Raw genomic sequence first — 14,421 nt, forward strand, 5'->3', positions numbered from 1 at the left:
TTTATGATATTTTGAAACAAGGTTAAAACCAAATGAAATCATTGCCATTTACTGTGACCACCCATCGTGTTATGTGGAGTAAATAAAACTCTCTTACAACAACCTACACAGAACTGCCTAATGAATATTCCTGAGGTGGGAATCTGTTTCTTTGTCTTGGGATTCTCCCAATAGTGAGAGGCCTGCACATCAAATTAAGAATGTTATATAAAAATATATTTGGGCAAGTGCACCAAATTTGGCTGTTTTCACAGATGATGTTTACAACCTAAGCGATACCAGAAGAACACCTTATCACTATTCACCAGTCTAGTCGTTCCAGAATTAAAGTTCAATGAAGCTTGCAGCCAAATACATTTTAACACATCTGGTAATCTGATGTGAGTTCTAGTAATCTCCTTCACTCAGCTAGATTTCAGAATCATAAGGACACCCACTATTCCGAACGAAAATTTTCCAGTGTACAAAAAATGGAGCAGGTAGTGGCCCTGGGGTAATGTTTTTGTAAACAATATTCTTGATGCACTAATTTGTCAGGTGATATTTTTGCTACCAGCATTATGATATAGGTTCTATTTAGTGAGGTTGATGACCACGCAGCCCCAAAACCTTTAATCTCATAAAAACAAAATTCTATCTAAATGCAACAAAAAGTTGCAATGCACCTGTAGCGGTCCTGTCCAAACATTTACCTATGACTGCTCAGGTGCAGGGGTGCCTGTGCTGTAAGCAGGATTCTTTTGTGCAGGAAGGAACACCTTAGTGCACAAACATAACCCCCTGAGGCATTTTCCTCTTTTTATGAGTGGTGTCGAATGCAACATGTAGAGAAAGAGGAAAAAACTAGGAGACATAAAAATATTTCTCCTCATTATGCCTCACCTGGGAAGGTGTAGCATTAAGACGCACTCCCAGGTCTACCACTAATGGTAAATGTGAGAATGTGCCAAAGTCCATTAGTGTATGCATGGGAACACCCACACTTCACCCATGGAATGCCTCCCTGGAGCAGAGTAACGCAACGATTTGCTCTGCGTTGAGTTACTTCAAATTCATCAAGTCACTCAGGGCCTCTTAAGGTGGCCTTGCGTGGCATGATAAATCTACTTAACAGTTGCATTGTTCTTCTGCCCCATTGCTTGGTGTAAGGGTGACACAACTGTTAATCAATCAGGATTTATAAAGCGCGGCTAATTACACAATGGGATATCCAGGCGCTTTGATAAACTCTTTGATAGATTTGCCCCATAAGCTTTATATTGATAACTATCTGAAGTCAAGAGTTTATGAACCGGCATGGGATCCAGGAATAATGGCAAATTAATGCAATACTTAGGAATTTACTTGAATTACAGACTCCTATAATGGACCAATATGCTAAATATTGGAAATGTTCATGGAGAAAATAATCAACATGTTGTAAAACCAGTTAATCTGTCTAAAGAGAATGGTCAATGCGATTAAGTTATCATGCTAAATTCAGTTTCAGAGCTAACATTATTACTTTATGCAGAAACCATCTCTGTCATTACAGTTAAGAATAATGTGAAAGCTTTGTCTTGCGCCAATATTCCCGACTACACCAGTTTGTGACTTTGATTTGGTATACATTTACTTATGTACACACAAAAAGTGCAACATGTTTTTTATAGTTCAGAAGATTTTATGCAAAAGATATGAAAAAGAAAATAGTGAGAAAGGATAATATATAAGAGAGCAAAAACAGATCTCAAATCATCTATGTATCCTCTATGCTAATTGAGAGATTTCAGAAATAAATTCTCAAATCTGAGTATAATTCATGATATTTCTTTAAAGCTACCCAATTGGCTATGCATTTTCTCTTCATATTCATAGTATTTAGGCAAATCAGAATATAATGACTGCATCATTGGTGGATGTTAAACAATCCAGTCCAAGGATGACTAACTGAGCTGTTGCTAATGTAAATGTACATCCACACAAAATTATTGTGTGCTGTGCATCCATATCCGTATAGAAAAGAATGGACCAGTTAACTCGCACTTGTTCTTAAGAATATGAGACAGTGACCTTAAACAATATTTACAGTTAACAAATCAGAGGGGTGTTGAAGGCACTTGTAGGTAGTCTAAACATGGAAACTCTCCTGGAACTCTTTTCTAAATCACTGCTATTCTTTTCAAAGTTGTCACAAGTGTGCTTCCCCAGTATTAGTTAGAATTGGAGAATAAGTGGTAACAAAAGGAGATTAGGATGATTAAAATCTTTTTGGCCTTAGTGTTGGGAAATTACACATGTTCATGTTAGTTTACAGGTGCATCAGATACAATTGTAGTTAAAGTGAGCATATACCTAGGGAGGGGATTTTAAAGATGAAAGAACATTTACTTGGTAGAAAGGGTTCTATTGAAAAACAAATTAATGGGCTAACAGAGTCGTTTGTAGGTAAAGAGATTTGACAGTTATCCTGATAGTAAATATGGTAGAAAGAAGTATATAGTAGACATGTATGGTAGCGTTCTGTATAGGCCTGCAACAGGTTTATAGTAAAAATGTGGAAAAGCTCTAAATGATGATGAAAGGAGGGGAAAGAGTGTCAAGGTCTAAGTTGAAAATCTTGCTGCATAGAACAGCTAAGCAGTTGTAGTTTCTTTGATACTTGTACTTTTCAATTGACAGATGTTATAAAACTGGATTATGTTAAGAACAATATTCATTCTGCACCCAGGAATATGGATTGGTCCTTTTTATATGTATGTGTGTGTGTGTACCGTTTTCACAAAAATATATACATATCAATCAATCAAATCTTTATTTGGCAATTAATGCTATAAAAGCAGATATGAATCACAACATCAATACACTGAGACATTAAAAACCATCAATAAAACCATTGATAAGAAATTCATGTATACATGATCCATAAATAGCAGCATGTAAGCATTGCTCATTAATAATTTCTTTAAAAAAAATGCATGAAATACAATCTACTAAAAGTCCAGGCTCAGATTAACAAATGAGTAAAACATAGATGATGTGTCCATATGGTTGCGGAAATAAAAACATTGTCTGTATGGTGCTACCCCAAATGGCCATTGTATATCTACACAATGCCAGCACAGCATTCAAGTCTGTACCCTTCTATGCTTATGTCTCCACATGCACAACAGGAAGTGAGAGACAGCAAAAACAATTGGAGGTGCTGTGTTGGATCTAAGATTCCTGAAAGTTGACCTATAGTCTCTAATCTCCATGCTGCAGCACAGCAGAAATATCCATTTCCTCCTCTGGGTATGATAATGTGGGCAAAAAAAAACAGAACAGGGTCATGGACTCCTTTAACTCAGGGCAGGAGGGGCAAGTCATAACAGGATCGATAGAGGGACACTGCCATTTGGCTGTAACAGCATGAAGCAGAGAAGTGCCAATACGAAATCTGATATACAGGATTTTTGCAAGCTGGGACTCAGTGGCATCCATGTACTCTTCCAGGGAGTAAACATCTTTATACTCTAGAAAAGCTAAAGTCAGAGGGCCCTCTCTCCCATTTCTATTCAGTCCTCCATCTACATACCTCTAACAGATCCCCTTGAGGACAGACTTGGGTATGCGAAAAGTATTTTCAAGGTTTGCCCACAGATGCTCACTCCCATGCTCAGTCAAGTGAGATTTGATGAACCCAAACCAAGAAATCCTATTGGCCCTAGGGTGACTTAGGATCTCCTCCACTCCCATCTGATATAGCGCTAGGTCCTCAGAGGCCCAGACTGTCTTCCAATACAACAGAGCTCTTTGACCTGCTCTATGTGCAATCGATCAATGTCAAAGATCTAGCCGGAGAGGGAGACGTGGGGTACTAGAGGGAAGACTAGTTGAAAGTTGTACAAACAGTTCTTCACCAACTCCAGATCATTGAAATTCTCATGCCCCCATAATTCTCCTCCATATGTCCAAGTGCTTGTAAATTTGGAGGGCCAGAGACAGTGGTCGAAAGCTAGAGCCCTGAAAAGAGCTCAGGATGCCTCCTGTGTAGTTCTCCAGCTTGAGTTTACTCTTCTGGATTTGTGCAGACCAGCCAAAGTGCTCCGTAAGAGTGTACCCCAGATTTTCGAAGGAACGTACTACCACCAAAGGGACACCATCATGGGACAGGTGTGGGTGGGTTGTTTGGCAAGGGTTCTGAACCTTATACTTAGTCTTTTTAAGATTGATCTCGAGCCCTCTTTGCCTGCAGAAGGCACTAAACTTGGCCAGTAGATTTTTAATGACCATGGAAGATTTGGAGACCAGAAAGATGTTGTCCACGCACAGGAACGTCAGGACCTTTCTGTTGGCCAAACCGGGGAATACTGCTTGCACAGCTCTAGATGGGCCACCAGGTTGTTCATATGTACTAGGAACAAGGGTGGAAAAAGGACGCACCCTTGCATCACTCCCTGAGTAACTAGGATAGGCGCTGTCAATCCTCCTACGGTGCCACATCCAACTTGTGCGTAGCTCATCTGGTGCAACCTACTGATGACATCAACAAGGTATTTTGGGGCTGCCAGGTAGGTTAAGACTTTCCACAGGGCCTCCTTCGGTACAAGGCCGAAAGACGATCGAAGGTCAATGAAAACTACATAGAGATGTCCACTTCCCAAAACAACAAATTTCCAGTAAATTAATTGCAATCAAAATATTCGGTCGGTGCAACTAGTCTCCGCCCTGAACCCTTCTGGTAAGGGAGTTAACAAGCCCACATTCTCAATCTACTCATTCAGCCTGTTCAACAATATCCGGCTAAAGAGCTTCTGCAAGCTGTCAGTAAGGCTGATTGGCCAATAGTTGGATGGAAGGAACCTTCAGCCCTTCTTCGAAAACAGAACAATCTCTGCCCCTGCCCACTTAGGGGGAATTGGCAACCATTCTAAGATGCAGTTAAAGTAGAGGGCAAAATAGGGGCCCCAGATGTCCTTGTTGGTTTTTAACAGATCTCCCGGTACCTTATCCAGCCCTGGCACTTTCCCTGGGGTAATCCAATCAATTGTTTTAGCAACCTCCTTATTAGTAATAGTGCACAAATCACAATCATCCTGATTGGAGATATATATATATATATATATACACATATGCAGAATATAATATGCTATTTATTACCATTGTGTGGTGTTGGGAGGGGCCATGGCTCATAGAGGCAAAGCCTCCAATGGGTCATTATGCCACTCGAATCCCCTAGCAAAGGTAAAAAATTGCATATTACACTCTGCACATCTGCCTGTACAGTTTATACCATGGAATTTTTTCATGTGTGAATTTTTTTTTACGTTATTTAACCAAAACCAGGATGCAACAAGCTATATTTGTGTCGTAAGTTAAAATCACATTGAAGAGGCCCTCTGACTTTGAGGAGCGTTGTTTCCATGTGTTAAGTAATTGCAATATGCAATTTGTGAACAGTAAACAGTGTGTTTCTCATATCAATTTTACTCTAGCATGGTAATAAACTGAAAATGTGTTTTCCCACTGTTAATAATAATAAAAGTGTTCGCTCAGTAGTAAAATGTGCTTTCTTATAAGTATATATTCTCTAATGTTCTCAGTAAACTTTACAGCCACATTGGTTAACCAAGTGTCTCTCTGCCCACAGGTCACCGGCCTTTCCAGTGCAGATATTGCCCATACAGTGCCTCTCAGAAGGGGAACCTGAAGACCCATGTTCTGTGTGTCCACCGCATGCCTTTTGACAACAGCCAGTATCCAGATCGCAGGTTCAAGCGCTCCCGAGTTGACTCAGAGACTTCTGCGAACTCCGAGGAACCTGTGTCTGTGAAACCTGGGAGTTCTTTAGAGCTAACAGAGGAGGGCAACAGTGCCCAGGAGTAATGCAGCTGAACAAATCAATCTGTATATTGCAATATTATGTTACACCATTTTTTAAATATGCATTTGGGCAAGGGTGTGCTAACGGCGTTCCGGGCAAAGAACACGGTTGGAATTCCCAGTAATGACGAGAATATTTGAGGCAAACCACCCCCACCCGCCACACGCCCACAAGGCATGGCTGCAAAACTGTTACCTGGCGACAGACACTTCCAAGCAACGCAGGTGGGATAACGGAACAGCTATTTAAAAATAAGAGGAGGTCGGTATTTATTGTAAAAGCAGGGCCTTTCAAACTTTAAAGTAGCCTTTGTCCAAAAATAATGCTCTTAACAGAAAAACGATAGCATGGCAATGATTTAATGTTGCCTTGAAGATGGAAAGGCTGCGTTTTCATTGTTGAAAACACCTTTATAATATGACACCAGCTGCTGTCATTTGCCTAGCATAGTAATGAGACGTGTTGGTAGACTGTCCTGGTGCCAGTCTGGCTGGAGCTGTCATTGCAGAGAAAATCGATTCAAGTGGTGTTGCAACTGCACTAAAGGAGAAATCTTAGACGGCCACGCGCTGGGGTCACTCCTGACCTGGACTGAGAGGGATTGGCGTTGTGCATTTTCAGTTCTTTTCTTATTCTTTTAAAAAACGGTCAAACAAATCAATGGGCTAGAATGACAAGCTTTGGAGATATGTCGAGAAACGTTCTTTTTTTAGAATGCATTTGTCTGAATGGAGGCAGAATCTGTTAATCAGGTTTTTTTTTGCAGTGAAGTAAGTTACAGTAGGAGGCAGGTGCCGAGCAGGAGGGCTCTGTTAGGCGAAGAAAGCCAGCCTTCCCTGTAGCAGGAACCAGGCTGGGAGAATTTAATAGCATCACAGAAGATTTGGTTTCTTTAGGTACTTGAATGAAGGATTCCTCTAGTCACGTTTCGTTTTCATTTATGTTATTTTTTTAAATGTGTTACAGACATGGTGCAGGAGTTTCTTTCTGAAGAACGCTCTTAAGAAGTAGCTTGAACTAATACTTATGAATGTAAACTTTGTGTGCTCTGTCTTTAATGAAGATAAACAGTGTTTCAGAGAAATATTGCTTTGTTTTTGTAAAACAAATAACAAATGTGTTCTATATTTGTGCAGACTGTGGCTTTTCTATGGAGTGGGTTCTTCGAAAAGCAGCAACTTCTTCACCATATATGCAGCTTTAGCAAGCCTGTACATGACATATGTATAAATATGTGTGTGTATGTATAAATATATATACATTTATACATATATATATATATATATATATATGTATATATATATATATGTTTATATATATATTAATATACACACACACGCATATATATATATAGATATTCATATGTACACATATATATGTATATATACATTGAAGATGGTACATATATATATATAGAAATATATATGTGTTTGTGAGTATGGCAAATGTTCTATTGCAAATTAGCTACAGTGGAATATAATGCTGGCCCTTTTAATGTATTATTTGTCAGGACAAGGTTGTTGTTTTCCATTTACAAAAATTTGTGAAATAATAACTTTCCAACCCCAATCATTCAAACTTACAAGTCAGTGTATTTCAGCAGAGTTGGAGTAGGAATGGAAGAAAACGTTACCTCTAAGGAGACGCAGGAGGAGAATCACAGTTTCTGCCCAGTAAAAAAACATTTGTGGAAAACGAAAACTGGACATTTCACCCATCGCTATCTGGGAGCACAGAGTAAACCCCAGGGCCTTAATGTGTCAGCTCTGCCTAACGCAGTTTGCTACAACTCCTAGACTGAAATCAGTGTATATAACAGATAGTGAAATAATCCTCTCTCTAGCTCAAGCCTGAGACCTGCAAGCTTGCCTCAGGCTGAAGTATGGCATGTTGGCACATGCTGCCTGGGAAAGACGTCACCCACCTGAAGAATCTGTGCCAACGCGGTGCCGGCACAGTATCAAACCACATGGCTCAGCACGGACCCACGCGACACAGAGGGAGCTGCTTTCTTGCTTTTTTTCTAGTATAGTTCTCACTGCCTTACTAAAATCGAGTTGATGAACTTAATGCAACTGTTTCTATGGTCCCCCAGAGGGGACTGAAATGTTATTGAAAACTTTGACTGTAGTAAGCTATAGGGTTTTAACTGCACTACTGTGTTTGGTGACCTTGTCAGTCGCTTGCTTTTGTGTGTTTGCGCCGCATTCAGTATCTTAGCGAAAAAAAAAAAAAAACTGAAAGTAAGAATAACACATTCCATTTCTTGCACTTTTTTGAGCTCTTTCAGTATTCTTTTTTTGTGTCTTCTGAGCAGTTTCAGATACAACAGGCAATAATTCTGTTTGTGACACTGGAAAACATCCTCCTGTTCTTTGTGATGTGTGTGTTGAATCCATTCAGTCAGGTGCTACTGTCCCCCCCAACCTTCCTCCTTCCCCCACATAGACCATTTTCCAGAGCGTTTGTAACCTGTAACACAAACAAGTGACAGAAACAGTGAGGATTTGTCCTTTCTGAGTACCATCCTGCTTCTCATATCTAAACATGTCACGTTCTTTCTCTGTAACTTCTGTAGTCTGTGATACTGGTCATAATACTGTCTACATTCCTACATGGAGAAACAAGAAAATCTATCTTGGAGGAAACTCCGAGACCAATAGAGTAGAGGATTTTGTTGCTATGCTTGTAACAAGTAGAAAACTTTGTATTTAAAGTTTATTCTTGGTCATTATTTATTATTACAATACATCAGTTGACAGAATTTTATTCTGGTATAGAAGTATTAAAAGTTGTTTTCTTTCTCAGCAATGACTTGTTTTTTTCTGCTGTTAGAATAAAAATGTCTTTGAAGCAGTACCGTTATCCAGTGTTTTCGCAATAAGACCTCTACCTCTGGGGAAAAAAATGTTTTACTACTCGCTTGTGTTTGTCAGGGATAGGTATATTCTTTTGCATATTTAAAAAATTTCAATTTCAATCACAATTCGCATCTTTGGCTGATAGGCAGTTAACGTGGTGCATCAAACTCTATGTGTAAGGACCATTTCCGGCTCCTTAAGATTAACTGACTAATTGTACAGTATAAACTTTTATGTATGTATATTATATATACTATTGTGCTTAATTAAACTATTGTGGCAAACAGTTTTGTCATGTAGAAATAATTGATTTTCATAGACCTACATATATAACTAACAAAAAGGCTATATAGGTTGGCAAGAAAATATTCTTCTAATACTGATTTTAAACAGTTTCAAATGTGTTTTGTTAACCAAACTGGACACTCAACGTTTTATTATAGAACTGATTTCCTCCACAGTATGTGTATATGAAATCAAAACATTCCCAGTGTCCATATCATAGAAATAGAAAAAAATGAAAAATGCATGTGCCCCTAACTTGCCACCAGAATGAGGTAATTTTGCTTCCTATATGGTTTATTTAATGCTTTTGTCTTTAAAGCATATGCAGAAATGGATGGTCTGATTTTTGCATCTACTACACAATGGAATAAAGATTAATAACTCACTTGAGCCAGTTTGTTAAATGGAATATAAAATGTCCGAGTTGATTGCAGAAAGTACTAAATAATTATTGAAGAAGATCAAAAAGGAAATTTAGGCGAATATGAACCCCAGGGTCACGACACATCTAACAACATTGAAAGCCTGCAATTAACAACACACTTTTATGAGCAAGAACTCCAAAATACAATGAGGCTATTAGCAAACCAACAGACAGTTCCGCTTTATGGCATGATAGCCACTGCAAAGGACAATATAAGTCATTCAATACCCCCGCCTTGAGCCCCAGGCAAGGACCTACAACAAGTGAAAGGACATTTAACAACTGGTTAAGTGAAAGACAAAATGGCTGCAATCCCTTTAAATTATTCTGCTTCCCTTGAAAGCAAAATCTTTTACGTTAAAGCAGGGAAAGGAAATGTAAAACATTCGAATATAAGGGCTCATGGCTATATTGTCCATTATTCCTCCTTTGACATGTCTTGGTGAACATCAACATCCCAATTTTCTAATAATATTTCATGCTCAAAAAGATATTGTGAAGTGTGTGAGATCCACTTGTGTTTGGCTAAAATGTATACAGAAATTGGGAAGCCACCAGGACATGGAATGTTTAGATCCCACTGGTGAATATCAGTCGAAAATATTTGCATACATCTTAACTGGCAGCACTCTTTTCAGCAGGAATGAGTTGATGCCCTGAGCTGGAAATGGGCACAAACCTGTAACTTCATGGGTCAAGATAAATAGGATTGATGAGAAGGGTTCTAACTTGGAGGACTGTAAATCTATTTATAGGGTTAACCCACACTGTCCCTTACAGTTATGCCCCCACCTGTTTGCTTTGGGGGAAAGTTTACAATGATCCAAAATTCAATACTCATTAAAACGAAGATTACAGCCGGTCCTTTACAGAAAGTCTTTCCCAAAGAGGCAGCATTTTAATTCATGGAGCTGAGTGACAAACTATCAGACAGATGTTACAAAAAGTAATCCCTCTCTCTACCAATGGGCCCCTCATTGTGAGTAGCCCGTTGTTGGGGCTGGTAATTCCATACCCCCAGAGTTAATGATATTAGGGGAACAGTTAACTCCAAGGTTCAGGAAGGAGTTAATAGGGTTTAAATGTGCAGGTTAAAGTGGGAAATAGGGATGTACTCAGGAGTTGGTAATTCTTGATCAGTTTCCCCTCGTTGTTCCCTGTTCTCCCCTGTAGTATATCCCTCAGAAATGTTGCTTTCTAAGAGCAGCTGGAGTGCCAGGGTGATATTACCAAACATCAGACTTTACGTAAATCTCAGAGTCTGTAAAAGGTGTTACTGATGCCACCAGAGATTCTCAGAAACTTGAAAGGGGGGGGGGCATCATGGTAAAACTAATCGGTGGGACCTCATGCCTACCGATGGAGCTGAACATCCGGCATCCCCGTACCCTTAGTAGTGGGCGACAGTCCTGTCACTGGCTGGAGAGTAATTAATTTCCATCGGGCATATCTCTAATGTAAATCTGTCCCACCAGTGTTTGGGTAATATTGCAGTACATTCCAGAGCTGTGCTGGACGTGTGAGGATTTTGAAATGTAAGACATCACTGCCCTTTGACAATGTACCAGCATCAAGACTACACTGCATTGGGCGGTGTCATTATTCCCTTTAGTAATGAGGCATGGGGTGTTTAAAATACTTAACGACCGCGGTGCATAACAAATTGCTGGAAGAATAGGCGAATGGGTCTTTCTCCCAAGTAAGAGTAGCATTGATGTCAAGTCACAAGAATGCTATGGTTAGTGCAAGTGATATCACACTCCCTTTAAGTCCCTCATGATTCAGCAGCATTGACCCCTTATCCCATTCCTAGCCACACAGTATCCTCCTATTTGCTGTTGAGAGGATACAAGAATGGAGTTCAGACTGGAAACTGAGAAACTAAGGAAAGATCAAGTGCCCTCTTTACTTGCTGTTCCTTCTTCTGCATTTGTGAGCCCTGAAACCAGTGGAGAACCCTAACTGGCATCCGTGAACAGATGTGTAGTTGACGGATGCTGAGGCGTGGTAGATCAAACACGGCAAGTTCAAGTTGAACTTCAATTAGTCTTTTTTTTTTAGTTTTTAAGCATTTTTTTAAGTTCCGCTGCTGAGCTCCAATCTGGGAATCATAACCACAATCTCGATTAAGTTATTATGGTTTACCTTTCTGGAAATGACTGCAACTGCTAACGAAAGGGAAGCGATGATTTTAGGGGGTTATGAAAAATGGCAAAAAACAGTGTAGGGCCTTAAAAAGTGCACCCCAGTTGAGTTTGCTGGTTAAGAGACTGACCAAGGTTCTGTGGTTTTTAACCTGTTGCTATTGTTAGATGTGTTTAAATAAAATAAAAAACACTCAGAGAACACAGAAATTACAGCAAAAGGAGGAGGGAAATTGAAATGATCACAGAGTGAAGTGTTTTGCTGTTAATACAGGAATACAGAGCAAGAGACATTTAATGAGCTCTATTTTTATTATACTATGCTGAATAATTAAGTTTGAGGCTAAGTGTCACGCAGATTTATCTTTTAATTAAAAAAGCATGGTTCACGCATATTTGAGTGGTAGTCCAAATAAATGCAATGTAGAAATTTATGTTTGTTTATCTAGGTGTTAATTACCTAGAGATTGTTCCGGATTACCTCTTTTTATAAAGTGTCATAGGCTCATGTCACAAGTAATAAAGCTTACCGGTGCAACCATATCAATTTGCACACGGTAATGCTGGTGTGACCGAAGGAAAAACGCCTTAAAGCTGATGCTCTGTTTATTTCTCCCATTCCTTTCATCGAACATGACTGCAATTTGTGTAAAAAATCATTAAAAAAATGTGAACTAGGAGAGACTGCTAGAAATATATATTATATGCTTTATAATTTTTTGGGCAATGTTTATTTATACAAAAAAAATACGATTTATGGAACCGTATAGTGCTAACCTACCAGGGATTATCTGATTCCGCTGCATATTTGGCGTATGAGCTAGAAATGTTTAAATGTGTGAACATAAATGAAAATGAAATGGGCACGATGTTAATACCAGGCACAGCTTTTACATCTCTTCCTCACTCTGGAGGTAGAGCTTAAATTAAAACCCCGAGCTGTCGCGAGAATCCGGGCACCATTCATCAACCCGTTGTCAATCAATTCTTCATTTGAAATCCGATATTGTGCGACGATTATTTGCCATTTAATGCCTGAACGGAAAAGCAAACAACCAGAAAAGAAAGACAAATCATATTTTTTTATATCTCATTTTAAATCACTTTATTGTGGTCTGAATTTTAAAATGTGTAATTATTCGTCATTCCCATACTACTTCTTGTCTCTACTGTGCCTTTTTATGTTGGGTTTCTTCAGCCCAATTACTCTGTGCCCCAGTCCTTATGACATTGTTATTGTAAAACACTATGGGGTATATTTAAGAGGGAATAGCGACACTAAAATGTCCCTCTTAGTGACGTTCTGTTGGCGCTATGCCCCGCTCCTTATTTGCAAAGTGGCTTAACAGCGCCTTGTAAATGCGGCCCCTTTACATGCATCACTTTGCGTCAAAGGGGATGGGTGTTGCTGTGGGCGTTCCACTGCAACAACCATTGCTTTTTGACGCCGCCCCAGATTTACAAGGAGATGTAAATCTGAGCAGTGCCAAAAACTAACACCTTGCAAGAGCAGGTGTCAGAATAGCACATGAGGAGAAATTGTTTTATTTCTCCTCGTTTTTTGCTTTTTCTACGTGTGCTGCAGAAAGAGCAAAACGCCATAAATGATCGTTTATGTGCAGGAAGGTGTCCCATAAACAATCATTAAATAATGACGATTTGCTACTTCTATGTGTGATGCAGAATGCAACACACATAGAAGTAACACATCGCCATTATTGATTGTTTATGTGCAGGAAAGGACACCTTAATGGAAATAAACAATCATTCCCAGCAACACAGTCACCCTTGCACTATGGTGCAAGGGTGCCTGCGTTGGCAGCTAATTTTAGCGCCAGGGAGAACACAGGGGTGCATTGTTTTGCTGTAAATACAGCGCATCCCTGCGTTTTGGAAATGTCGGAGCGCAGCGCTGCTTAATTTGGCGCAAATCCGCGCTCCAACAATTTCTTGTAAACATTCCCCTATGTATTTTTCTAACACAAGTATAACTGAATGTATTGTAGCCTGCACGTATGGACAAGAAAAAAGAGGGAACTCATACATGCAGCACTGGTATATAAAGTACTATAAAGCCCTGTAGGCTGAATTTGGCTGGATTTGGTGCTTGGGACCACCACTGTCGATTTTGATTTGTCACAATTTGCTTACATTGTTTTCAATCCTTAGTTAGAACATCCATGTCCCCTTCTTCTGGAGTTTAATTTCATTTGCAGGACTTCAATTTCTGTGATCTACCTCATCTCTTCAGTCTCTTTGATTTGGACAAGGATTCTGGTTTTGGCATTTCTGATCTCCAGCACTTTGAACCTTCAGTCCCACACTGGGCGTGGGTGACCCTTTATCTTTACTCCATCACTCATGGTTCTGGGATAGCAACGCAGTAGTGACTTCCAGTGACTCCAGTGCAAGATGCACGCCGGAAATCTGTTGCCCTGATCACCTACCATATTATGTCACATTCCACCAATTTGCTTTAAGCCACACAAGTGTCCCTTGTTCTGTTTTTTGGGATCACCATTAATTGTTGTCACGTTTTACCTTCTCCTTCCTGGCTATTTACTACACTTGCTTGCATACACCTTTTTTGTATTGTACCCCCTGTTTTTACTCTGTTAATTCCTTTTGTGTTTTGGATTTTATGAACAGTATGTTGAACAATGTAGCTATGTGAAATGTCTCCTTTCACCCTTATCAAGATGTGGGTTGATGAAATTCCAGTGTGGGAAGAAAGCAAAATGTCATGAAAGGAAAACCCTGAAGGTTATTCCTTCTTCCCTGCTCTCACAATTGTGAATGAGGTACGCCTCATTTCCTGTAAAGGTGATGCACAGCACTCATCCATGCACTGACGTTTGCAGC

General features: G+C 39.6%; 1 protein-coding gene across 6 annotated transcripts in view; it reads left to right on the top strand.

Moving 5' to 3' along the window:
• The window catches only part of ZNF536 (zinc finger protein 536), a 1,078,439-nt gene extending 1,071,380 nt beyond the window's left edge, over positions 1-7,059 (top strand). For 4 of the 6 annotated variants that reach the window (XM_085640136.1, XM_085640135.1, XM_085640137.1 and 1 more), the window contains one exon: positions 5,612-7,059. In XM_085640136.1, coding sequence (XP_085496262.1) covers positions 5,612-5,847 — 236 coding nt within the window. In that variant the 3' untranslated portion in view covers positions 5,848-7,059. The remainder of the gene's footprint in view (positions 1-5,611) is intronic. The other 2 variants (XM_085640139.1, XM_085640141.1) reach the window with 2 other exon arrangements.
• The last annotated feature ends 7,362 nt before the right edge of the window (positions 7,060-14,421 follow it).

Source organism: Triturus cristatus, chromosome 12 (genome assembly GCF_964204655.1).
Source record: "Triturus cristatus chromosome 12, aTriCri1.1, whole genome shotgun sequence".
NCBI lineage: Eukaryota > Metazoa > Chordata > Amphibia > Caudata > Salamandridae > Triturus > Triturus cristatus.